Below are 27,151 nucleotides of genomic sequence, written 5' to 3' on the forward strand. Positions count from 1 at the left end.
TTAGATTTAAATATAAATTTAATGGTAGTTTGATTCCAAAACTTTGACTTAGCAATAAATTATAACCATATCTTAAAGGTGTATGTATAAAACAATGCACAGAAATCCACTTGTAAATAAGTTATGAACAATGTTCCAATATTCAACAATAAATCTAAAACAAGGATAAATGCATTAGAATATTGTATATGCACCTTAGAATTATTTATAGGCTGATTGTGGTGTAGAACATGTATGAATCTTTACACAGTGCCACAGAGGATTAACTTACTGAGACTGGTCAGTCGTTAAAAAGTGCTCTGAACGGGCATCATTTGAGATACTGTAAGACATGCAAGGTGTAACAGACAACAGGCCTTGCAAATATGGTTAAAAGGTGTTGTTCACGTTAGTTCTAATCTAATGCCACTGTGTATAATAAATGATACATTAGTGAGTTATAGATTCTTTCAACGGTCAGCTTAGTGAGTAGAATGCACAAAGATTGAATTTGTACTAGCATACACTCTAAAAAACGCTGGGTTGTTTTTTCAACCCATATGCTGGGTTGAGGCCGCTGGGTAGGACGTTGGGCTGTTTTAACCGAAGTTTGGGTTGAAAGCTGTCTTGAGCTATAACGCAGCGGCGCTGGGTTGGGAACGTGAAAATCAGACGACACCTGTGCGAGAAGCCGCCATCTTTGCGTCTTCAGATGAAAGCGAGTGAAATTCTGTCTGAATCGTAAGTTATTCAATATGTATTTAACGATGTTCATAGCCATAAAAAAAATGCTTTACTGTATAAACTAATGTATATGCGCAATTTAGGCTTTCAGTCAGTTAAACTGAGATTACATCACGGCCAAGTGACAGCCGTGATGTACGACGACAGATCCCAGATCAGTGAACATGAGAGCGCGCGTGGCATCTTCGGAGCTTGGAAGGAATAAGGTAAATGCTTTTTAAATATTTTTGTACATATTAAATCTACTTTATTATAAATGATTGTGTTAGATACGGTTTCGATAACGTATTTTTAGGACATCCAATTTCCCGCTCTGCTTGAATGTAATGATCAAATTTGAACTTAGAATTCGCGGCTTGCAGAAATCAGGAGAATCAAATAAAACGGATGGTCACGACATCGTATTGTTGAATGATCAAGCACACTTTCGTATTTGTGTTGAAAGAAAAATGAGATCATTAAAAGAGAATCGGCGGTGATCAGGTAGTTTTATCTGACGTCTTCAACATAGTAAAAGTAGATAAGGCTCATGGATATTGTAGTAGTTTAATCCTGAAAATCCTGTCCGATTTGACACACCAAATAGATGGATAAACGGCTTTTGTTAGAAAAGAAACCATAGCACAATGGTTATTCCCTACAGAATATAAAGCAATAAAAACAAGGATAAAATCTGGTTAAATGTTGAGTAATGTAGTGCTTAAAGTTTAAAAATAACAAATGAGCAAAAACAATACTTCCGATGGCAGAAAGAAAAACGTGCTGCAGACACGAAAGATGCTTCCTATTGAAATACATTAGATCAAAAGTCGGAAAAAAAGGGAAATTCGTGTCCACGAACACAAACCAAATAGAATACATTTCTGCCGTCAGACAGGCATATATATATATATATATATATATATATATATATATATATATATATATATATATATATATATATATATATATATATATATATAATTTTTTTTTTTTAAATATTCAGGTTTATTTATCAATGTGACTTGATTTTTCAGCAGTGCTGATTTAAACAAGAACAGTTTCCTTAGGTTGATTCGTTATTGTTAAACAACAGAAGATGCAACAAATTGTTAGCCTGCACTCGTCTGTGAAAATTTTGTTTTACGTGATTATTAAGAGCATATTTTCTAAAGAAAATGGAGAAGATTTTTGTCCAAAATAAACAACGTTTTTGCACAATTGTCTATATGGTGTATATTAATTTGGTATGATGTTAACTGTGCTGTACAGTTTAAGTAATTTCATTCAGTAATTATGAATCAATATTATATTTTATGTTATGCTCATTATTTTTACCAACACATCAACAGATTTTTTTAGTGTAACCATGACATTCACATTACTTAGTACTTAACAGCAATTAAAAATAAAACATGAATTAGAAATATATTTTCTCCAGGATAATTAAACAGACTTTTTTTAAAAATCAATTAAGAAAGAAATGCAAAAGAAAAAATATAATATACTAAATGAAGGATACAAAATTTAGACTTCACATATTTAGTAAACGCAGAAATTAAGTGCGCTATAAAACTAAAACGGTCACTAAACAAAAAGCGATGACCTGCGGACAGAGCAGTAATTGGCCATGAAATTAATACGTTTTATTGTATGGAGAGAGAGAGAGAGAGAGAGAGAGAGAGAGAGAGAGAGAGAGAGAGAGAGAGAGAGAGAGAGATTAGGTGGTAGTGGATAGACCCAAGCGCGCACTTACTGAATGTTCCTGAATGTCAGTAGAACGTTCTAGAATGAACACGGCTTCACTTGTTTACTTTATAATTTAATCCCCCTGCGTGTGATTAAGGGTGTCTAAATTAAATTGTTTAAACGCTTCTTATCATGAGTGAAAACGAGGATCCTTCGGATGGAGCCGAGAAATCAGGTATTTGTATATATTATAGTCAGAAATAATCCCATCGTGTAATTCATATCGACTTTTTATTTGTTTGTTTGTTTGTTTGTTTGTTTGTTTTCCCCTCGGGACGCCAAACAACTTTGGACAGCTGTTGCTAACTTGTTGTTAGCAATTTTTTTACTTCTTAATCATTATTTATTTTATTTTATTTTATTTAACAAATCATTTTTTAATGAAGATGGATGAATGTGTTAACTAGTTAGCACTTAACAAATGTCTATATGGATAAACATCTATAGTTGAATAACACTCAGCTCCTATCTGTTGGTTACAAATCTTTTAGCTGGGATGGAGGTCAGTGAAATACTTCTCTCCGTCCGGATGAACCGCAGAAAATTTCCCAGCAAGTTGTGGCATTTGGTGAATGATCCCCAGATTTGCTCAATCTGCTGGGATGACAGTGGGGAAGGAATACTGATCTGTCAGGAAGCCTTCGAAGCTGAAGTGCTATCTACAGCTGACAAGCAGATGAACAAGTATTTCAAAACAACAGATTTCATAAGTTTTGTTCGCCAGCTGAACCTGTATGGATTCAGAAAAGTGCGCCCAGACTATGAGATCTTATTAAAGCAAGTCAGCACCATACAGCACTTTTACAACCCGAACTTCAAAAGATCTAACCCAGAGCTTCTGGTCAACCTAAAGCGACTGACACCTTCCTACAAGGCCAAGATTGCCACAGGGCTAGAAGAGTCCAACCAGTCAAGACATTTCCATTATTTGATGTTGAAGTCAGCTGAGAACTCTACTGTGGTTGGTTAGTAGATAACAAACTATAATTTACACATTTATACATTCAACTTTAGTAACTACTTTACCCTGCTCAGGTTCAGATCAAAATAAAACTGGGTGCTCTGATTGGGATGCCAGCACATCACCCACATTCACACCTATGTGCTGTATATTAACATAACCAATCCATTTCCTAGCATGTAACGGGATGATCTAGGAGGTATAAAATCTAAGTCAATTAAGCAGCAACTCTGTACAGCTGTTGCTAGCTTGTTGTTGATAGCAATGTTTTGACTTCTTAATATTTATTTATTTATTTATTTATTTATTTATCAAATAATTTGTTAATGAAGACGGATGAATGTGTTAGTTAGCCACCCTGCTAACTAGTTAGCATTAGAGATCAACTGCTCACAATCTACTTAACAATTGTCTATACGGATAAACATCTATTGTTGAATAACACTGAGCTCCTATCTGTTGGTTACAAATCATTTAGCTGGGATGGAGGTCAGTGAAATACTTCTCTCCGTCCGGATGATCCACAAAAAATTTCCTAGCAAGTTGTGGCATTTGGTGAATGATCCCAAGATTTGCTCAATTTGCTGGAATGACAGTGGGGAAGGAATACTGATCTGTCAGGAGGCCTTCAAAGCTGAAGTGCTATCTACAGCCAACAAGCAGATGAAAAAGTACTTCAAAACAACAGATTTCATCAGTTTTGTTCGCCAGCTAAACCTATACGGATTCAGAAAAGTGCACCCAGACTATGAGATCTCATTGAAGCAAGTCAGCACCATACATCACTTTTACAACCCGAACTTCAAACGGGCCAACCCAGAGCTTCTGGTCAACCTAAAGCGACTGACACCTTACAACAAGGCCAAGCTTGCTGCTGGGCTTGAAGTGTCCAACCAGTCAAGACGTTTCGATTATCTGATGCTGAATTCACCTGAGAACTCTGCTGTGGTCGGTCAGTAGATTGGCAGAACAAGCTATAATTTATACTTTCATTTATACATTCATTCATCTAGTAACTACTTTATCCTGGTCAGTTTCAGATCAAAATAAAACTGGGTCCTCTGATTGGAACACCAGCCCATCACACACATTTACACCTATGTGCTATATATTAGAATAAGCAATCCATTTACTGGCATGTAAGGGGAATGATGTAGGAGGTATGAAATCTAAGTTCATTAAGCAGCAGACAGTACATACAGACCATAATGTGAGGTCAGAATTGAAGCAGGGTTCTTTGGATCTATATTGTGACAACACTACCCCACAACTGTAGTAGCTGAGCTAGCTCTAGCATTCGGAAAACATCAAGTAAGTAATTGAATGAAGGATTGGAATTTGTAGAAAAATGCATATAGGAATGCCATCTAAACATAGACCACAGATTTCTGAGCCCAGTGTGCATATTCAGGCCTCTTGGACTTTTCCACCTTCCTCCCCATTCTCCTAAAAAGACCAGGTCCTTTTGTGTAGGATTTTGTAGAGAAACAGTCAAAGAGAAAAAGTCCCGGCTAGCTGACTTTGTTGTCTTGGCATTCATCTGTACTTCTATTACTTTTCTTTCATTAATGTATGATTTGTCTTTGTCTGTTCAGGCACAGATTTAGTTGAGCATCAGGGAACTCCTCATCAACTGTACTCTCAGCAGGTAAAGGGGTCCGACACAACACCCCAAACCTCACAGGCACTTGTAACAGGTCATGATGATTCAAACTCTGAGTCCTGTGGCGTCCAGATGGATTTTCCGTGTGCACCTTCATCCAGTCCAATGCAACAGGGGTCAGACTGTGCAGTGCCTGATGGGAATTTAGGTGCCTTCATACCTCATTACCCACAATGCAAATTTTATAAACCAGGTGATGAATAGTTAAAAGTATAATAGTTTATACTTCTCTGCTGTAGCAAATACAATATTATCGGGCATAGGTATGATGCATGCTTGCATGCAATTTGGGATGCAGCCCAGTCCACTGTTTCACAATTTCAATGTTGACAGATAATAGGTAACATGTATTTGTCTAACCTCCATGAATATCACTTTATCTATCCATATTTTTTCCCCAAATATAGATTTCTATAAAATATAAATTAAGATGAAATATCAGTCAGTATAATTCTTTTATATATTGTTCACAAATTTTGCTTAGCTGATTTGTCTAGAATCTAATCATGAATGTAGTATAAAGCACAATGACACAAACACATTTTCAGAACATGGATTTCCTTTATGTCTTTAGTTCCATAAGCAGACAACGTCTCTGTAAGTGGAACCCAAATATCATAGTGTGACCATTATGATACCAAAACAAACAGCTGTTTATGCTGTGATAGGTTTGAGTTTATGCTATGTGATGCAAAGCATTAGCGTGTACAAATGTGCTTGTGTGTGTTTTTTCTCCTTATTCAGGTTGCTGCTTTCATCACTCTGCCCACCAATGAGAAGTCACCTGGGAAGACAGTTATTAAAGCCATCTTTCATATTTGCTAAATAATATCTATAATATAAAGATTAAATTAATACACCAATAGCTCTTATATTGTAGAGGCATTTGTCATATTAAATACAATGCAATATTTGTATGAATTTACATTTGTACATTAGTCTAGTCATAAGTATCATTACTCAACAATGAGTATTTAGGAAATATATTCTATGGATTGATAATTCTTTTTAGATTTAAGTATAAATTTAGTGGTAGTTTGATTCCAAAACTTTATCAAGTAATATTCAAATGGAAATTGGACTTCTAACCATACCTTAAAGGTGTATGTATGAAACAACGCACAGAAATGCGAGCCCCGATGCATGAAATATACTAAATGTTTAATTAAACAAAGTAATTTAATTTTTGTAGCGTCTATCCACTCATGTGGTGAAGTATTATGAATAAGTTATGAACAATGTCCTAATATTCAACAATATATAGGAAATGAGAATAAATACAGTAGAATATTGAACATGCATAGTAGAATTCACAAAGATTAAAGATTAGTATAGGGATGTGATGTAAGGTAGAATGCTTTTTTAGTCAAGACAGTTAACAGCAAATTAGAAGTCTGGCTGCAGTATTGCCAAAGCATTTACAGGTTTGTTAGGAATAATTAACAGAGAAGAGGTGTGATACAGCCTGACATGAAATGGATATACTTACCAACATATAGTTGATTATTTTCTGCTATCAGCAAATCCTGAGGTGTTTTATTCTTATCCCAAAGCTATTTTTTTTTAATCAATGATCAAAATGTCTTTTTAACCATTTTAACCAATTAATGTAACAATTCAGTCAGGACCACTTGAGTCAAAATAAAGACAATTCTTTGAAATATTTTATTTTTTTTATTTGCAAGCTTATGAAATTTACATTTGGTGGTATGGCTCTGTTCTGAATTCCCCTTCCTTTTCATGAGCTCCATGAAAGCTAGTCAGGGAACAGCAGCAGCTTCATGGGGGACAATCTCCCATTAACTGGGAAAGCAGGCAGACAACCACCAAAAAAAAATAAGAAACGGAGGCTCATCGTTTGATCATCAACTCTTTTTATTGTTATTCCTCGCGGCACACCAACGTGATCCCCACACCGAAAACTTCCCGAGAACACTGCCCTCCTGTGCGCATGCCCACACGCCATCTACGGCGAGCCCCGAGGGGAAAATGTATTACACACAAATCACAATGCTCAGTATAACATCAACATGCACTCCAGCTCACAGATTAAGTCTGTTACACACGTCCCCCCCTGACAAAATAAATGTCCCCATTTATAGAAATGAACAATAAACCCAATAAACATATGAGCATCATACATAAACAAAACACCTTAAATGAATCATACACGCTGCATTAAAGTGCAGAAGGAGCATATCGTAAGGCACAGTTCTTTACTTTAACTTTGCATCACTTTCAAACACTCTTTAAACCGGACAGTGCATTGAACAAACCCCCAAACAATTGCAACACAAATACATAGTACCACAGTCCCACTATAACAGTACTAACAGTGATATTAATACAGAACAAAATGCTTGAAATGACCCGGAAGTTTCAAAACCCTCCCCGTTCTGCTCACACTTGGTTCTGGCTGTCTTTCCAAACAGTGCTCTTCAGGCAGAGCACTCAGGTCACTCTGAGGAAGAACACACTCTTGTCTACCTGACATATCCACCTCCGGGGGGGAGGATGTTGTGAAAGAATCGAACACATTAGGCCATGTCTGAGTCTGTGACAGAGAAGGAATAGGCAATGTATAAGGCCGTAGCCTATCATAATGCACAACCTGCGCCCTCTCACCAGAGTCCAGAGGATTGACAATCCGATAAGTCAAGCCCAGTTCACCGCATGAGTCCATGACCTGAACAATTTTATAGGGACCCTTCCAATGGGGTGCCAGCTTCATACGACTCTCAACAGGGTTGTTAAGCCACACCAAGGCACCCACCGTATAAGGCTGGTGACGCACTCCTTGATCATGATACATTTTCTGACGCTCATGAGCAGCCTCGCTATGCATGCGCGCACTGCCGAAAGCAGAGTCCAGTTTTTTCCGCAATGAATGAACAAAATCAGTATGGGATCCTGTCATATTGGGGGAAAGTGCACGAGTCGGTAACAGTACATCAGCCGGCACCCGTGCCTCCCGGCCATGGGTCAAAAAGTACGGTGTGAAATGAGTGCTGGAGTGAGGTGACGTGTTGTAAGCGAAAGCAACATGTTTCACATACTCATCCCATTCCCCTCCATGGGTCAGCAGTGTCTTAGCCAACTGGTCAGTCAAGGTCCTGTTAAAGCGCTCAACCATACCATCCGACTTTGGGTGGTAGGGAGTGGTACGTGTCTTTTTAATGTTTAGCCACTGACAGAGGCTCTGGATTATCTCCGCCTCGAACTGGCGGCCCTGATCCGAATGCAAAGTCTCCGGAACACCATGTGTCAAAATGTAATCCTCAAACAGGCAGCGTGCAACAGTTAGTGCTGTCTGGTTAGGTAAAGCATACAAATTGACAAATTTCGTGAAATAGTCCTCAACAACTAACACGTACCGATTGCCTTTAGCGGTCACCGGCAGCTCTAGAATGTCCATAGCCACTCTCTCAAAAGGACGGACAGTCTTGGAACCTCCCATAGGTGCTCGGTGGGACGGAACAGGACCTCGACGCGTCTGACATGCTCTGCATTGCTCACACCATGCTCTGATGTCCCTGTACATGGACGGCCAGTAACAGAATTTTCTTGCCTGCTCCCACACACGCTCAGAAGAGAAGTGGGCGGAGGCTGGGGCCCCATGCAGCTGTAACAGAATATCAGGAATCATAGCATTGGGTACAACAATTTGTAATATAGGATCACCAGTACGTGAACAGATGACAGAGCGGCACAACAGTCCATCAATAATTGAGAAGCGCTTGAACTCAGTCCAAAGTTTTTTTAAGCACTGAGAGGCACCTTGTAACTGTCTCCTAGAAGGCCTTTGTGACTGCTCCGCCCAATCCAAAACAGTTCTGATGTCAGGATCGGCCTGTTGCGAGGCCCTAATGTCCCGTGTATTGAAAGATAGAGCATTCATAGAAATCGTATCCGAATCAGGAATGTCAGATAGGTGCGCAGCCGTACCTCCCCTTGCAGGGTTAACAACTTTTAAGGGACATGAATTGTCATTACTTGGTTGCCCGGAACTCACCACATTGACTTCTGACATTCGATTATTAGTGGACTCTGCGCCAACCTGGTCGGGTGTTACTGGGCGACGAGACAGAGCGTCTGCATTCTTGTGACGGGTCCCGTCCTTGTGAATGATGATCCAATTCAGTGGATCGAGTTCCATAATCCATCGTCCCCTCCTTCCTGTTGGGTCGTTTTCAATAGACATACGCCGCAGAGCTAACAGGGGCCGATGGTCTGTAATAATGGTAAAAGAAGAAAGTCCAATGTAATGCCTGAATTCCCTTACCGCCCACACAATGGCCCATAGCTCCCGATCGAAAGTGGACCACCGCCTCTGTGTGGAGTTCAACGCCCGGCTGGCATAGGCGACCACATGCTCCAAGCCGTCTCTATCCTGGGCGAGCACAGCACCGACCGCCAGGTTGGACGCATCTGTGTGAATTTTAAACGGCACGTTGAAGTCAGGCAGAATCACTATAGGCTCAGATGACAACACATTTTTCAGGAAATGAAAAGATTCGTCACATTCAGTAGACCACACAAAGGGCACATTCTTACCAACAAGCTGGTTCAGTGGAGCGGCATATTTCGAAAAGTCTCTGACAAAGCGTCTGTAATATGAACAGAGTCCCACAAACGCTCTGACCTCAGATGGGGATTGGGGAACTGGCCAGTCCCGAACCTTCTCCGTGTTCCTAGGGTCAGGCTGGAGTCCTTTCTGAGAAATAACATGACCCAGAAAAATTACATGATCTCTCGCAAGGTGGCACTTTTTCGGATTTAGTTTTAGGCCGGCCGACTGAATTCTGGAAAACACTTCCTGCAAGCTCGATAAGTGTTCGTCAAACGTTTTGTTGTAAATCAGAATATCATCCAAATATACCATGCAGACGTGCCATGGGAGCCCCCTGAGGACTAGTTCCATCAAACGTTGGAATGTAGCAGGAGAGTTTGAGAGGCCCATTGGCATGGATCGCCACTGATAGAGTCCCTGCCCCGTCGTAAATGCTGTTTTTTCTCTGTCCTCCTCAGCAACCTCTACCTGCCAGTACCCATTAGAAAAGTCCAAAGTACTGAACCACACCGCGCCTGCCAACGCATCCAGCGTATCATCCACACGAGGTAGTGGGTGAGAGTCTTTCACAGTCACGCTATTTAAGCGTCTGTAGTCAATACAGAAACGCCAGGCGCCACATTTCTTTTTAACTAACACAACTGGTGATGCCCATGGGCTGCAGCTCTCCTCAATGACACCATCTGCCAGCAGACCCGCCACTTGTCTCTCTATTTCCATACGTTTCTCAGGGGACACACGATACGGGCGTTGTTTGATAGGAGTCTGCTCGCCCGTTCTAATGTGATGTTTGATCAGATTGCATTTTCCCGAATTTTTCCCGGAGGAGCTAAAGACGTCATTGTATTTTAACAGCAATTCAGAAAGTGACCTTTTTTCAAACTCCGAAATTGGCGACTCATCCAGTGATACCGGGGGTGTCACTCCCATTGTTGATGTTGCAGCTACATCGACCGGAGCCCGAAGCAACTGAATATCAGTGCCATCAACAGAGTAAAACTCACCCAGGTGCATACCTTGCTTTAATGAAATGTCCTGTCCAGTAGGATTTAAAATCCGAGCTTTTGTTAGTCCATTTCTAACCGTGGTTACTGTATGAGCCACCACCAAATTGGACGAATCTGCCACATTAGGCTCCAAATAGCCATCAAAGTCCTTCAACATTTTAGCCACATAAGGTGAATAAACTCTAACAGGTACAACTGACTCACTGAAGGGCGGTAAGGAAATTGTGGTTGCTAGGGACACATTGCAGCATAAGGGAACAAAGTCTTTGCTGGTAAGGAGAGGAACAGACATGCCCCACAATTGTAATTTTGCCCGGTTGAGGTCCAGTAAGGCATGATTCTTCAACAGGAAGTCCCACCCCAACAGCACCGTCTGAGTGGTTTCTCTCACCACATGAAATACGTGTTGCCATGACTCCGTTCCCAGTTGAAACGTCATTGTTATAGTGCCCAGCGTATCCAGCATCTGTCCATTCACGGCACGAGCTGCCACATACTCCTTCTTCAGTGGGCGATTGCGCAGTGCTGGGATGGACATACGAAAATCAGCACTAATGAGAGACACGCTGGAACCAGAGTCCACTAAAATTTGAACCTCCACGCCTTCAATTACTCCCCGCACATATGACACCATCAGGCCTTGGTCAGTGTTATTGGCATCATCAACGTCTTTGAAAATAGAGTTACTGCCAGTAGTATTGTCAATTCGAGAGCCCTTAATCAACATAGCTGGTGTTCGGGCCGCAACATCAGCTACAGTCCGTTTCCCGGCCCATTATGTCGCTCCCCTGCACTGGGAGAGATAAAACGTACTCCACGCTTTCTTGAGTCATCCTCATAGCTGTTCCGTCTGCGTGGGCTAGGACTTGGACTGCGTTTAGTAGGGTACCGTGTAGAGTACGAGTCATTAACATCACCATAATCCGTACCGGACCTATACATGTCGCTGTGTTTGACCCACTGTCTCTCAGGCGAACGACCTCTCCGTGACTGGCATCCACGGCCCCCACAGCAGCACTGACATATTCCATTAGATGGAGAGCGGCCCCATTGCCAGTCCTCCTTCATTTTAGAATACACTTTGGCATTGAGTTTTTGGTTTTCATCTCCTAAACGTCTCAATTCCATTCTCATGTCCCTCATTCCGTCCGCTAATCTTTCAACTGCTCTGTACAGCCCAACATTGTCTCTCCCAGACTGAATAGCAGCCACTGCCCCTTCGTCACCATCGCTATGAGCGGCATTCACAGCCACATAATCAGACTTTATTACATCTCTGGCATTTTCACACCGACCTGCAATTATGACGGCCTCCTCCAAATCCGTAGCTCCTTGCTCATGACATTTAGTTCTGAGTACCGGATCCAGACCAGCCAAGAAACGACGAAATTTCTCCTCCCTTTGAGCTCTCTCTCCATATTCAGGAAAGGCATAATCGACCAGCCTGCTAATCTCAGCCGCAAACACTTCCAAACTTTCCCGCGGAGCTCTGGGCCGAGCTGAAAGGCTGGCTCTGAAGCGATCCATAAACTGTCTTTGCCCGAATGCCTCTTTGAGTTTATCTTTAACAGCCGTGTAATCCGACTGAACAGCACCAGGGAGGCTGTCCCACAGCAGAAACGCGGCACCGGACAAACGTGTCGGTAGAATTCTCGCCAGTTCATAATTGTAGGCTGCAGCGCCATCATCCTCCGTGAGCGCTCTGACCGCGACCTCGAACTGACGCGCCCAGCACAAAAAACTCTGCTTTTCATCACCGGAAAACGGCGGTGGTAACTCGATCCTAACGTGTCTGCTGCTTGGGTCACGTCTCGGATAAACACCGAACTCCTCCTTACACCACATGATGTTCCCGGTAGTATAAACTCGCGCGCCCTAACCAACTCAAACTTCGAAAGCTAAGCTAACTAAGAAACATCCGTCGCAACACCGAACCCCGCGAGCACTACAAAAAAACAAACAAAAAAAAAAAAACCGCTGCCACCAGTGTAACCGAGCGTTTAACATCGGGTTCGCTTAAACTGAAATGAAACAAAAAAAATAAGAAACGGAGGCTCATCGTTTGATCATCAACTCTTTTTATTGTTATTCCTCGCGGCACACCAACGTGATCCCCACACCGAAAACTTCCCGAGAACACTGCCCTCCTGTGCGCATGCCCACACGCCATCTACGGCGAGCCCCGAGGGGAAAATGTATTACACACAAATCACAATGCTCAGTATAACATCAACATGCACTCCAGCTCACAGATTAAGTCTGTTACATATATATTTACATTTTCAGTTTCACCCGTAGGCAGCCTATTTAAAATTTCAGGGTGTGTCCTTACAGCAAGGTACCCGGGACAATTACCCTATTTACTTTTTATTTCATTTTGCACCAGCTCCATGGGTTATATCTTATCTTATATTTTATCCATAGCTCTCTTCAAACAGACCCGGGCACAAGTAGAGCAGATTAATGGGCATTATAAATAAATTTCATTATAATTGATTTTGGCTCCATCTAAAGGCAGATGCCAGTATAGCAATAGCTCTGCTTGTCTGTCTCACTCTAATGATAACACCAGGCAGAGCAAGCTGTCCTCTTACAAGTCCTGAGCAGCAGGCTGGTCTTTTCACTCACTTAAATATCTTGCAAATATTCCTTCAAAAAATTATAAAAATGTTTTTTTTTATGGGAAGTACAATTAATGATACATTTTAATAAACACAGAAAATATCTAAATACTTGTTGGTTATTCAGCCACAACCAAATTATTTTAAGATACTCAATTATCAATTATACCATTAGCAATTTTTAAAACTAAAAAAATAAAAGGATCAATGGACACTCAAACACATAAAGTACAGGGTATTTTTTTAGTTACAAATTTATTTTTATCACAAGTTATTACATAAAGTCATGGCCAAACGTGTTGGAAACCCTGAAATTTTTCCAGAAGATGAAGTGTTTCTCACAGAAATGTACTGCAATTACACATGTTTTGCTATATACATATTTATTTCATTTGTGTGTATTAGAACAGCACAAAAAAAAAAAAAAAACAGAGGAAAAAGCAAATTTGACATAATTTCACACAAAACTCCCAATGGGCCAGACAAAATTATTGGCACCCTTAACTTAATATTTGGTTGTGCACCCTTTGGAAAAAATAACTGAAATCAATCATTTCCTATAACCATCAATAAGCTTTTTACACCTCTCATCCTGAATTTTGGAACTTTGAACTCTTCCTTTGCAAACTACTCCAGGTCTCTCATACATAGAAATTATTATAAAATGGATGCTGATGTTCTAATTAATTGAAAAACAGAAACACAGAATAGGGATAATTTATTTCAATTAATGAAAGGTTGGGTAAAATTAGTTTGACACCATGGATTTAAGCTAGTATTAGTTAGATAATGCTGCTGAATTTCTTGCAGCATTCAGATTTATTTCTGGGCCAACATGTCAATTTCTTATAGTTTTTTAGTTTTCTGCAATCTGTAGATTGTTAAATAAAATTGCTAATGAACACAAACATACTGTACAATAATGTGTATCATTATGTGTTTTCTCACACTAACATTACACCTGTATTATAATCATAGACTAAAATATCCCATCCTTCTCAATGGAGAGGTTTCTTGTTCGCTCACAGCTCTCAGCTTGTTGTGGTATATTTGCATTCTAGTCCATTTTAGGTAATAATTGTAACATTTGTAACATTAAATACTCATCTACTTTTTTGTATCTTGGCATTAAAAATAATTCTTAAATGTATAACTATGGTAATCTATGGTAAACCCAACCCAATTAGGGTTGGGTTTGCGAGGGATTATGTAAAAAAAAAATAGGTTGAATGGTCAGTGATCTTAGATATAACATAAGTTTAAAAACAAAGATTAAAACCAGATTAAAAACATTGTCAAATTAAACTGCATTCCAAATATCATACTTTTTTTTTATAAACTATAATAAAGGTTTTGTAGTGATGCTTGTTTGTGTGTATCTCAGCCTTATAGTCAACTTTTTTGACCCTTATATTTAAATGTCATTTATTTGCATCCCAAGTGTCTTTTCACATAAATAAAATATAATATATATAATCCTTAACCCATATCATCCTTCTTGTTAAATACATTATTAAAGTCTGTTGGAGTATCACAACAAATAACAACTGTGTATAGTAACAATTAATAGTCAATTTTAGGTAATAATTGTGACTAATTTTTTGTATATTGGCATTAAAAATAATTCTTAAATGTATAATTATGGTAATCTGTTCAAATAGAGTTAACAACTGTATATAGTAACAATTACTTTATGAAGTTTTTTTTAACATAAATACTAAATAAAAACAGAGTTTGATGCTTAGCTACACAGAGACTAAAGATAAATTCACTGACAGATTGATCCATGTACACAATCTGGAGACTTAAATATAATAATATTATTATTATTATTATTATTATTATTATTATTATTATTATTATTATTATTATATTCAAGAAAATCCTCCAGGGATCTTCAGCTCTATGCTGGTCCATTGACAAAAGTTTTGGCACCTCTTAACACTAAAGCTTCAAACTGGACTTGTTTGCCCAGTTGCAAATATTATTATTATTATTATTATTATTATTATTATTATTATTATTATTATTATTATACCACATACACAATCTGATTTAGTGCTTAAAACTTATAAGAATGATCTCAGGGAGCTCCTGATTTAGCTTAGCTGCTGGGATGCTAGGGTTAAAAAAACAACAATAAAAAACTCAATTTCCCAAGATGCATTTCGTCACACGCAATCGCGCGCCTTTCCATCTTGTTCCTCCCCACAGCGGAGCGTCGTCGTTGTTGTTGTCGTGGGATAATAATGGCGGCAGCTGGAGGCGGATTGACTGCCTCGGTTGTCTTCGCGGGCGTGAGCCCGTCTGCCCCGGCACGGTGTCGCTTTCCAGGGCGGCCGTGGCCGTCTCGCAGTCGTCAAAAGACGGGAAGGCGTTGGAGAGTTGGTCGTCTGGGGCCGGACGCGGCGGCGGCGGGCGGCCCGAGCGAGCCGAGGCCCGTTAACGTTGAGCTGACGCTGCGAGAAGATCCGTCTTTACTGCGCTTGCTGAGGTTCAATGAGCGGCTCCAGCGCCAGGAGGACGCTGGTTTCTGCACAAGCGGTAGCGATGAGGTTAGTCATGAAAACATGAAACCTGGACTAACTTAACGCGTTGTGTTGTTATATCTTCCTGCACCTGCTTTGTGATGCCCTGCTTAGCGCGTTAGCACGTCGCTAATGCGCTAACACTTAGCTAGCGTGCTGTGTTTTTGAAGAGCTGCTGTGTGTTTTTACAACTGTTGGGACTGTGATAACACTATTCTTTCGGTTCTGAAGACGCCACACGGCGTTATTAGGTGCTTCAGAGTCAAGACGGGTTGATTAACTTCCTGCTGGCTGAACAACCTGTTTGAGTTAAATGCATGGACCCCAGTTTCACTGCTGGACCTTGTTTAGTGCTGATGAGTGGTGTTTAGTGGTGATGTTGAGGGGTGGTGATGAGGGATGGTGTTTACAGCACATTTGCTTGAGCATTTTGCATTCATGGACCAGTTCCAGAGTAAAATAATTTTGTAATATACCTGGGTCATTTCTTTATTATACTCTGATATAAAGATTAAAAAGTGTCTTTTTACACACATTTTATCAGGTGCACAATATGAATTAACAGCATTTCTATTTTTTTATTTTTATTTATTTTACTTTTTTTTTTTTAACCACCATTGCATTTGACCTTAACGTTATATAGGTGTGTTTTTCGTTCTTAAATGATAAATAAACCTGTTTTGTTCACCAGTGATCGGTCATTCATGTTTATAGTGCCAATAATGACATAATAGCCATCACAATTATTAGGCTTCATTTATCGGTATTTTAGAAAGGCGATATTTTAAGAAGCAATATTTTCCACTGGATTTACACAAGGTTTAGAACGTCTATGTGGGTTGAACGGCACTAATGTGGACAGAGTTTTCCTCGCACAACGCATTTGCATGTTAGTGACGCCTACAAAACTCTATAAAAGGGTCAGGGTAAAGGCTGAAAGGCAGAAATGGATGTTTTGACTCACTTCTGTGGAAATTAAATATTAAAGAATATTATAATAATGAGTAAGTGTTCAATCTTTAGTCTTCTGATGCGTTTAAGTTTACCAGCTTGTGTTGCTTGCTTTCTTTACTTTTGCATCCTTTTTCATTCAATTCCATAAATAATAATAATATACGGTTTTCATGAAATATTTTTGATGGCGCTTTTATTCCCTGATCAAGTGATTTAGCACGAGGATGTGTTTCTGATCGAGACTCCAAACACTCCTTTGAGTTACTCTCGATGAAGGCATCTGCCAACCTGCTGTAAATCTGATGAAAATGACTATATAAACTCAGCAATAGATATAAAATACCAGATATAAAGTGCAGTAGACCACGCAGACGATCGGATCTGAAAGCCATCTGCCGAGGTTTACTCGGTTTGTGGTTCAATACCAAATTTCTTACTAAATAACGTCTTGATCTGCAGCTTGATCAGCTGTCGCTCCTTCAAAATGATATCCAGATTTATTTATCGTTGTGTATTTATCATCGTTTGTTTGCTTTTGTTGCTTTTTAAATCGCTGCAGTGATTATTTACCTCTATAGAAAGACTCGTACTATTCTCTTACTGTTAATTGATACCTTGATATCCTGCCTGCGATGGATATATAAAACTTTCTAGTGTGATGACGTGTGTAATCTGTTTGTCGAATCTTTCAAATTCTTAATAATCCCTGGTAATATTTACTTCTCGATTGTACATGAACTAGTTAAGCATATAGTACTGACTTTTCATGAGGACATGAATTGATTTAATTAATTTTCTTCCTCTGGCATCATGTACTGTGATTACATTCGCCTCAAAAAAATGTTATTTAACAAAATGTAGGATCAAATTGTATTCTGTTCTTCCCTGAAATATGTGTGTTTACACACCGTATAGTCCACAAGACCTAATTAATAATTTACTGAATGTACAAAAGTTTAAATGTGCTTGATTTCTGGAGCATCTGCGACTTTGTAATTTCGTACGAGTCTCATGTTTCATGTGAAGAAAAGAATTCCACTGTCCTGTAATGTATATGTGGTGATTAATGAAGGCTTCTATGCCCCTATTCTATTCGATTCGATTCTATTCTATTCCAACACAGTGAAATTCTTTTTTCACATAACGTGAGGTTGGGGTCTGAGCACAGGGTCAGCTATGATATAACACCACTGGAACAGAGAGGGTTAAGGGCTTTGCTCAAGGGCCGTACAGCACAACACTAGTGAAATGAATGAGCCTCTTTGGGCAAACCACCTCCTTGGTCATGGTATTGCCCCTGCCACGTAATACTATTACACATGGTACAAACAGTCACTGACACTTAGGGTTGCAATTTCCGGAAACTTTCCACGGGAACCTAATCTGAGTAATTTTGAAAATATTCCAAAGTGGAAACTTTACGGGAATTTATGTAAATTTACAGGAATTTATGGGAATTATTTGGAAATATAGGGAAAAGTATATAAACTATATCATATACAAAAATAAATAAACATTTTGTTTGGTCATATGCGATCATGCATTCAGGGTAATACAAATTTTTAAAATGACGTCTTGACTGATTTAATTGTAAGTAGAGCTTTAATTGATTCACAAAAGTAACACAAAAGCATAATAAATATTATTATGGTTGTAATAAACAAACTTAATTGTAATAAGCATATTTCCCTATGATTGCTGTAATCTTTTCTAATTAGTAAGGTATTTAAGTTTAGGTATTGGGTACAATTAAGAATGTAGAATAAGGTAATGCAGAATAAGAATCAGAATCCGCTTTATTGCAGGCATGTTTTCACATGTGAGGAATTTGTTTTAGTGACACAAGCTCCACAGTGTAACATGAAATTCTATGTACACATTTACAGGTGTGAAATGTGCAGTTGAAATATATATATATATATATATATATATATATATATATATATATATATATATATATATATATATATATATATACAAATATAGGCAATTTGTATGTACAAATTTGCAAGTGTGAGAAAAATGTGCAGTTGAAGTAAACAATATAGACAATATGTATGTACAGATGTGCAAGTATGAAATGTGCAATCGAAGTATACATAGTACAAAAGACATTATGTGCTTAATAAGTACTAATAAATAGCCAATATTTTATTAATATTCATGCTAATAAGAAACTATTAAAATGACCCTAAAATAGTGTTACTGTGCATGTTATGGAAGAATGCAAGTACATGCAGGTGGTTTGGCCTCAATGGCCCTCCAGTAAGCAGTGTGCTGTGTGACCGAGGAATGCAGGGTACAAATTCAACTTAAATTGCATTAAATCTTGTTGTTTTAAACAAAATTATGCTGCAATTTTAGCACATTTAAGTTCCTTGATATAGGCATTTCCATATATTCCCGTTAATTCCCATGGAAAGTTTCCAGCCTTGAAAGTTCCGGGAATTTTGCAACCCTACTGACACTCAACTGGGTATAAACTTTTGAACATTTTTGTCAGTATAACTTATTTTTGTCATCTGGGAAACATTTAAATATCTTTTGTTGCTTCTAATGTGGACTCCTAGATGGAGAGAAAAAAAATGTATAAATAAAATAACATTGAATCCTCCAGTAAGTGTTTTCTGCAAGCCGTGAGATCGGAGAAGGACACGGATAAAAGAAATCCGATGATTTCTACTTTAAAGGACTCACCAGATCACTGATAAAAAATTGATAGTGTCCTTTGAATTTCACAAGCGCCAGTGGCTCGTTGTGTTTTTTGTCCTTTTATCTGAATCGAAACTCCATTGAACGAACCCTGCTTCATCTTCAGTGGATGTAACTTTCTATTAATAAAACATCCTGGTCTTGTTGCTTAGATTGTGTTCTTGCTCTTCATCCTCTTGTCCTGCTTGTTTTCTGAACAACTGTGTATAAAGCTGAACTCCACTTCCTGGAAATGAGAAGAGGCGGAGTTTGGAATGGTATTTGTTTCAGTTCAGTTTTCTTATAGATTAATCAAGCCTGGGTGTGACGAAGGAGCTAAATACTATACTTGAAATCTCCTGTAAAGTTAAAGGTGAGAAGTGCTGCTGTGTTTACAGTTCATCCTTCGAGCAGCCATGTTGATTTAAGAGGGTGTTTCCTTGGGTTTTTCTCTTTTCTTTCTCCCCCCCCTTTACTCATAACCACATTCAAGTGTCACTCAGGGGGACACCTGGTCATTTCATGCGTTTTCTGTGGTCAGATAGCTATCCGATGGTAAAAAGACCAGGTGTAAATGCCCTCCGAAATGTTTTTGAGACGGATATAAATCCGATCGCGCAAACCACTTCAGGAGGAGGTCTGGGACGCATTTCAGATGAAACTGGACAGGTGTAAATGCATGTGGTTGTTCAAGCCACATACGTCAGCACTATACTCCTCCCAAACTCACGAGTCGTGCATCGCGCCAGAAACAAACATGTTTTCCCACCAGTGCTGGCTCCGATCTTTCACCCAGGTGTCTTGTTGGGTCTTAAACACCAAAATATATACACCAAAGCGTGTTCCATTTCAATTACCGCAGAAAGGAGGTAAAATATATTTGAATTTTGGGCGGGAGTAGAAAGATCGGATTGATATCCAATTCGCCAAGACGCATTTATGTGGCCTAATGTAAACGGAATAGAGGGTGAAACGGGAGTGGATTTTCTAACCTCTCCCGTCCCACTCTCAAAAATAAAATTCACGTCCCATCCCAATCCCGCAAAAAAAAACTGGGGGAAATCCCATCCCATCCCAATCCCAGAAGAATGACTCCCATTCCCTCCCACTCCCGTGTTTTTCCTGTGACCCACGGGAATCCCGAAAAAATGTCAGCCTCTTGTTGGCATACCAACTTGGTGCATTACTGCCACCAACTGTCACGTGTGTGTGGAGCACGTCATTCATTTAACCAGCCATACCAAAGTAAACAGATTATATTTTTATGTATATCAAAGGTATATTTGTGTACTCCCACTGACATTATTCCTGTCCTGTTCCAGTCACGTGATTAATAGTGATTTTGTTTCCCATCCCACGGGATTCCCACAGGATTCCCGTGAACCACGGGAATCCCAAAAAAAAATGTCAGCCTCTAAAATGGAACAGTTTTAACAAATCAGATAGCTGTCGGATCAGAGAAAACACATGAAGTGACCAGGTGTAAAAAGGCCCTCAGATGAGGATGAGCTCCTTCTGAGCCTGGTTCCTTTCGTGGTTTCTTCCTCAGGGGCTTTTTATCTCACCTTCGTCACCTCAGACTTTCTCATTAGACATACGTTTCGACTTAAATGTAACTTTATCATTTCTATACTGAATTTATTTATTTCTATAAAACTGCTTTGTGGCAATGTCCATCGTTATAAGAGCTCTAAAATAAAATTGAGTAGGTTGATTTTAAGGCTGTAGCTATCGAATATTTTAGTAATCAATTATTCTTCCGAAAATTTAATCGAGTAATCGGATAAAATGTATTTTTGCTTAATTGAAGAGCAATATTAAAAAAAAAGACTATACAAGAGAAAATAAGATGGGTCTCTTAAAATGAACAACTAATTCAGGGGTGGCCAACACGTGGCTCCCGAGCCGCATTTTTTTTGCCCGGTTTCATGTGGTGCTTACGTTCATACCGAAGTTTGTTTGTGTCTTTTTATTGTGCGTGTTCGCTTCGCTTGAGTTCAATACGGTATTTTCGATAACGTGCATGTGAGTGGGACGAAAATACCCCAAAGTTTCCCAGTAGGAGCAAGATCATTTGAGTAAACAATTTGTGTCAAGTTCGCTCTCAAAATGGCAGGAGAAAAGGTGATGATCATGTGTGCCCATGTGTATGATCTGGCTCTTTGCGGTAACACAGTAAAAAAAAGTGGCTCTTGGTCTCTGACTGGTTGGCCACCCCTGAACTAATTGGTTTCTTTTTACAAAAAGAAATTTTTATTTTTAACTGCATAGTATGCAATGCATACAACAATATTTTCTATCAAAAATAAACATTTAGAATATTTTACAGAATACCCATTGTTTCTGTACTTGTACTGTGAACAATGACAAAGTTGACTGAAAGGTATTTAAGAGGCAAAAAACATGGACAGGAACTTGGAACTAAAGTCCATGCATGGTTTCACACAGAGTTCTTTAAGCATATATATATTAATCAGAATAAAAGTCTCTCTCTCTCTCTCAACGTGTGTGTGCTTTAAAAGTCTTTAAAGGAGCATGTGATTGCAATAAAGAAAGGTAAACATATCAACATGCTGCAGACGTGCTGTTATGGTATGCCAGCTCGATCTTGCTATGGACACACGCCACAGCGTTTTCTTTACTTTTCAATTTGAAAAGATCCCAAAACGTGGACATTTTCTGTCGTTTTCTCCTGTTTGTTTTTTCTCTTTGCTCATTGACAATGTTATCGCGCCCTTCCATTTTCCAGCCCGCACTAGCAAAAGACTCAAAAGACTAACAATCTAACTCCTCGCGTCTCCTTCCACTTTGATGTAAGTGCGTTGTCACACACACGTACACACAAAATAATTGCACAAGAACGTGACGTGAGCTTTAAAATGAATTAAAAGAGGCTTAAATAAATTTTTGTACTCAAGGAATCGTTTTAGCCCTAGTCGAGTTCTGATCTCTATTTAAATGTATAATTTGAGATTCTTTAGCATAAAACCCAAACACTGGCTTTAAGCTTCATGCTCCGTGTGATGGAGCTACAAGTTTGTGTGTAGAGGTGAGGGGGGGAAAAGGCTTCTTGTATTTGAACGCTTTAGGGTGCTTTCACATATGCCTTGTTTAGTTCAGTTGAATCGTACCAGAGTTCGATTGCACATTTGGTGCGGTTCGTTTGGGCAGGTGAGAATGCAGCAATTGAACTCTGGTACGCACCAAAAGCGGACCAAACAAGCGTACCGAGACCTCCTTGAAGAGGTGGTCTCGGTACGCTTTCAAACGAACTCTGGTACGGTTTGTTTGTGGTAATAACACTGTCCGAGATCGAATAGACCTAACCACAAAAAGTATTGCGCATTTTGGACCAAACCAGCTGCTGTAGTGGGTCGTTGGCAATATTTTCGGAAGATAAGCATGTCACAGTTTAGCAAAAGTAATGCTCGATGCCTCCTGAAGTGTCTTGCGATGCATCTTCGCCGTTTGCAGTGCATTAAAATGATAGATAGATAGATAGATAGATAGATAGATAGATAGATAGATAGATAGATAGATAGATAGATAGATAGATAGATAAATAAATACAGGATAGAAATGTTAATTACATTTACATTGAAATATATCAAATGTTGTTGTAGGTCGGTATTTGTTCCAAACAAAAACCCAACAATATCACACGTGCCCACTTTAACAGTTCACTTTTATTCCTATGTTGAAATACTAGCATTTAGCCATGATATGCATAACATAAAGAAATACAGTTAGTCTTTTGTTTTTTCTTTGGGAATGAATGAAACATCCACTGCTCAGACCCCTACAGTTCAACCTTTCTGCTGTAATACGGCTTAATTGAGCTTTTCGATCTCAGTCGGCTTCTACACAACGTATTTTTTCTGATGTGAACGAAGGCCACTGTTATACGGTGCGTACATGGAAACGAACAACCGCTAAATTTCTTTTTTGTTTTACAGGAGGGAGATTTCACAGGCTTCCAGACTGGAGGTCATCGAGCTTTACGCTCCGGACAAGATACTTCACAAAGTAATTCATTTATAAACATTTTTTTCCCGGTGTAATCAATAAAAAGCCACATAATAGTTTAATGTTTTGTTAAAAACACTGAAGTTGTGTGAATATATTTGGAGCTGTGTAATTTGTGTTCTTAAGATTATCTTTCTGTGGCTTTGTTTTTGACTGAAAACAAATAAAAACAAAAAACAACCAAATGTCAAAGGTTGCTTTCCAGTTTCATGTTGCTATAATTTTTTTTAAATAAAACATTACAGGACGTTTAAAGCTATTAATTATTTTTTGGTCTGAATTCCTGTGCATTTTGGATAGATGATACTAAGGAAAAGGTACTAGTTTTCTTTTTTTGCCTTTTGCTAGAACGTTCTGTTCGATCGTCCTCATTCTCAATGGAGAAACCACTTCTTGAAGTGCAGGAGACTGCAGAACGAGAGAGAGCGCTTCCGTCAGAGAAACATGAGCGAAACGTAGGGAGACCCAAACTAGTCGTTAAACTGGCCCCCCCAATGAAGGCTAAAAAAAATCTGCAGAGGGAAGCAGCTTGGCGTCGCGGTCGAGGCAAACGGTCCGATAAGGAGAAAGGGACTGAGATCTCGCATGAAGAAGAAAACGGAGGTGTAGAAGCTGAGACGGTGGATGAGCCGGGCACAGGTGCTGAACGAATGGAAAAGAGGCAGAGACGTTCAGGTCAGAGGAGACAAAGGAAAGTTTTATGGAATTTAACGCTAATTAAGCGTAGAAGAAGAGATTCCAAAAAGGGTCTGGGTGAGAATTTCGGCAGAGGATCCCGGAGCGGGTACGCAAGGACCAACAGATCAGGAAGGACGCAGGAGAAAGCAACGAGTGCTATTGACCAAGATGCTCCTGTGTCTCAAGGACCTCATGCCAAACAGCAGAAAGTCCGCAATGCTCTGACTGCCTCTCGGGAGGAAGAAGAGGAACCGGAGAATGCAGTCTCTCCTGATGGGATTGAAAGCACACCAGCGAAAGACAGTGGTCCACATTCTCCCAAATTATCTCTTCGTCCCATAAAGAGGCGCAGATGTTTATACGGGTATCGTAAGAAGCCAGAGCAGGTGGCGCTGCTCAAAACGAGGAAGGCCCCGTCATCAGCTGAGGGTAGGATCCCCAGAAAAAGGAGGAAGCTTGTCTGTTACACCTATGAATCGGTAGAAGCGGTGGTGAATCAGGAGCAGTCGCAGGAACCACCAGCACAGGCTGATAGTCAGCAGGGACTCACGGATAGCGTGATTAGTAGTCGACCGTCCCGGGTGATAAGGGTACCGAAAAGGTTCATGGACGATGAAAGCATGTCTGGACTGCTGGGAAAGAAACCTGTTCAACCTGAGCATCATGAGGATGAGCCTTACAGTGACTCTGAGGAAGCAAACCTTTCCCAAACCCCAAAGCTTGGGAGCAAACAAAAGATCGGAAGCAAAAGGACGCTAAGTAACGATGAGGAGAGCTTCGTCGGAAAGTTTGTGGGATGGAAACCCAGTGGCCTGACTGGAGGTCCCCGAAAGAAAGTGGGGAGAACGGCGTATGATTCCACTCCTCTGAAAATCTATGAGCGTTTAAAGATGCTTACGGCAAGCTTGACTCAGAGGAAAGAGCAGCGGCTGGTCAGCACACGGTTCAAAGCCTCTGGTGAAAAAGAAGAATGTGAGAGGCATGGTGAAGGCGAATCTCCAGGATCTGGAGAGCTGAAGAAATCTGAGACCTGGAGCCCTGATATCAAGATCGCTGATCTGAACTGTTCAGGAGTTGTACATAAAGTAGCCATACACGATGATCAGGTGATCGGTCAGTCTGCACTTTCGACTGTCAAAGGAATTGAAAATAAAGCAGATGGTAAGGATTATGATACTTATGATGATGATTGCTTTTGAGCACGTTTGCAGCCTTACAACACTTATTTTTTTACTAGCAGAGAAAACCGACAACGAGCCACCTGCTACTGACGTACAAAGTACGGATGCTGCGAAGTCTGAGGTGGTGCTGGCACAGGGAAGTTCTTTTCACAAAGTCAACATCTCTGGGGCTAACAAGAGAATGCTTCACCTGCTGAAGAGGGCCAAGGTGCAGCTAATTAAAATTGACCAGCAGAAACAGATGAAGACGGCTCAAGTAAGCATTAGCTCGGGTGTCATGTGCTTCTTTTATTACATTAGAAAACTAAAAACAACATGGGTGTTGGAAATGATCGGTGTTTATGCCGCTGTCTGTATTTTGCAGCTGATGTCTGGCACAGTTCGAATTGGAGATGGTGGGGTCATGAGCATGAAAAGGAGGGGGAGACCTCGATTGGTCAAGGCGGACAAGGAAGAGGTTCCTCAGGTGGGTTTCATTAGCCTGTTATTTGATAATCCAGGAAACAATGAAAAAACAAATTAGTTTCATACGTCGCTGTGCTCTCTGTCTGGGAGTGCTGAGGGAGGGCGGGACGGGTGTCTGCGAAGGTGAGGGAGGTCTGAGACGGGCGCCTGCGTGTCTGAGGGAGGTCTGGGACGGGCGCCTGCGAGGGTGAGGGAGGTCTGGGACGGGCGAGGGTGAGGGAGGGCGGGGCGGTATGTTTTTCTTTTTGTTGCCGTGGTGCTGCATGACGTGTTAGCTAAGTATCATTAGAACTGAGGCATTGTGTACACTTCTTGTCTACAGGGACAGCCGGTCGGAGGACCACGCATAAAGCACGTGTGCCGAGCAGCGGCAGTGGCACTTGGACAGCCTCGTGCCATGATACCTGAAGATATCCCCAGACTGAGTGCTCTGCCTTTACATGAGAGAGAAGGCATCGCACCCTCACAAGACACAGAGGGTAAACAAAACCCTCATTCTCTCCATCATTTTAGTCTGATATATAAATTTTAATCAGTGTGCAGTTAGTTTGGTTTTAAGTTAAAATTCTACCCTGTTAATTCTCACTGGGAGGAGTAATTGATGAGGGATTTTTTTTCTTCTTCTTTTTCAAGATCTCTGTTCTCATTCAGAGACAGAAAGCGCTGACTCAGTTGAACAAAGGCCAGCGAATAAGCACAAAGCTTTCGGTCTGCGACAGAGACGCTGCTCCAGCTGCAAGGGCTGTTGTCGGGAAGAGGACTGTGGGACCTGTGTGTTCTGTCTGGATAAACCAAAATACGGAGGACCGAACAAGAAACGTCAGAGCTGCATGTAAGTGGAGAAGAGGGATGTGGTAGCTCAGTGGCTAACCCTAGCTCAGTGGCTAAGGTGTTGGGTTACTGATCGGAAGATCATGGGTTCGAACCCCTGGTCCACCAAGCTGCCACTGCTGGGCCCCTGAGCAAGGCCCTTAACCCTCAGTTGCTCAGTTGTAAGTCACTCTGGATAAGGGTGTCTGCTAAATGCCGTAAATGTAAATGTAAGAGTTCGGTCGCTCAGATGAGTTTGTTTTTCTTATTAACAATGACCTCAAATTTAAGACATGCAAACGTCTGAATGAACGTGAAATCCAACCTTTTACGTCAAGCTGCTTTTCATTTTGACGATTTTTTTATTCTGATGTGTAAGGTCATTTCATTTGATCTTGCTGTTGTATCTTGAACAGTTTTCATTCTGATAGCTATTTAAAGCAAGATTTATTTCATAAATATCCAATTATCATTTAAAGCATTAACATAAAACCTGCAATATTAAGGTTTTTAATATCGCCTGGGTTACCTGTATTGGTATTGAG

General features: G+C 40.1%; 2 protein-coding genes across 9 annotated transcripts in view; both read left to right on the forward strand.

Annotated features, from left to right (window-relative positions):
• The first annotated feature begins 240 nt into the window (after positions 1–240).
• On the forward strand, positions 241–5,988 carry LOC113641285. Of its 4 annotated transcripts, XM_047816905.1 has the most exons (6): positions 241–720; positions 807–929; positions 2,943–3,416; positions 3,891–4,364; positions 5,008–5,268; positions 5,820–5,988. In XM_047816905.1, exons 3-6 carry the CDS (start codon positions 2,948–2,950, stop codon positions 5,849–5,851), a joined length of 1,236 nt encoding a protein of 411 aa, XP_047672861.1. In that variant the 5' UTR covers positions 241–720; positions 807–929; positions 2,943–2,947; the 3' UTR covers positions 5,852–5,988. The 4 variants fall into 4 exon arrangements, with proteins under 4 accessions (XP_047672861.1, XP_026999708.1, XP_026999709.1 ...); XM_027143907.2 differs by lacking the exons at positions 241–720; positions 807–929 and adding an exon at positions 2,468–2,626; XM_027143908.2 differs by lacking the exons at positions 241–720; positions 807–929 and adding an exon at positions 2,468–2,626 and having other exon boundaries at positions 5,008–5,223.
• Positions 5,989–15,301: 9,313 nt separating this feature from the next.
• The window catches only part of kmt2ba (lysine (K)-specific methyltransferase 2Ba), a 34,523-nt gene continuing 22,673 nt past the window's right edge, over positions 15,302–27,151 (forward strand). For 2 of the 5 annotated variants that reach the window (XM_027143873.2, XM_027143875.2), the window contains exons 1-7: positions 15,302–15,828; positions 23,403–23,472; positions 23,821–25,311; positions 25,388–25,587; positions 25,696–25,797; positions 26,119–26,275; positions 26,430–26,628. In XM_027143873.2, coding sequence (XP_026999674.2) covers positions 15,523–15,828; positions 23,403–23,472; positions 23,821–25,311; positions 25,388–25,587; positions 25,696–25,797; positions 26,119–26,275; positions 26,430–26,628 — 2,525 coding nt within the window. In that variant the 5' untranslated portion in view covers positions 15,302–15,522. The remainder of the gene's footprint in view (positions 15,829–23,402; positions 23,473–23,820; positions 25,312–25,387; positions 25,588–25,695; positions 25,798–26,118; positions 26,276–26,429; positions 26,629–27,151) is intronic. The other 3 variants (XM_027143877.2, XM_027143878.2, XM_027143876.2) reach the window with 2 other exon arrangements.

Source organism: Tachysurus fulvidraco, chromosome 7 (genome assembly GCF_022655615.1).
Source record: "Tachysurus fulvidraco isolate hzauxx_2018 chromosome 7, HZAU_PFXX_2.0, whole genome shotgun sequence".
In the NCBI taxonomy this organism is placed as follows: Eukaryota; Metazoa; Chordata; class Actinopteri; order Siluriformes; family Bagridae; genus Tachysurus; species Tachysurus fulvidraco.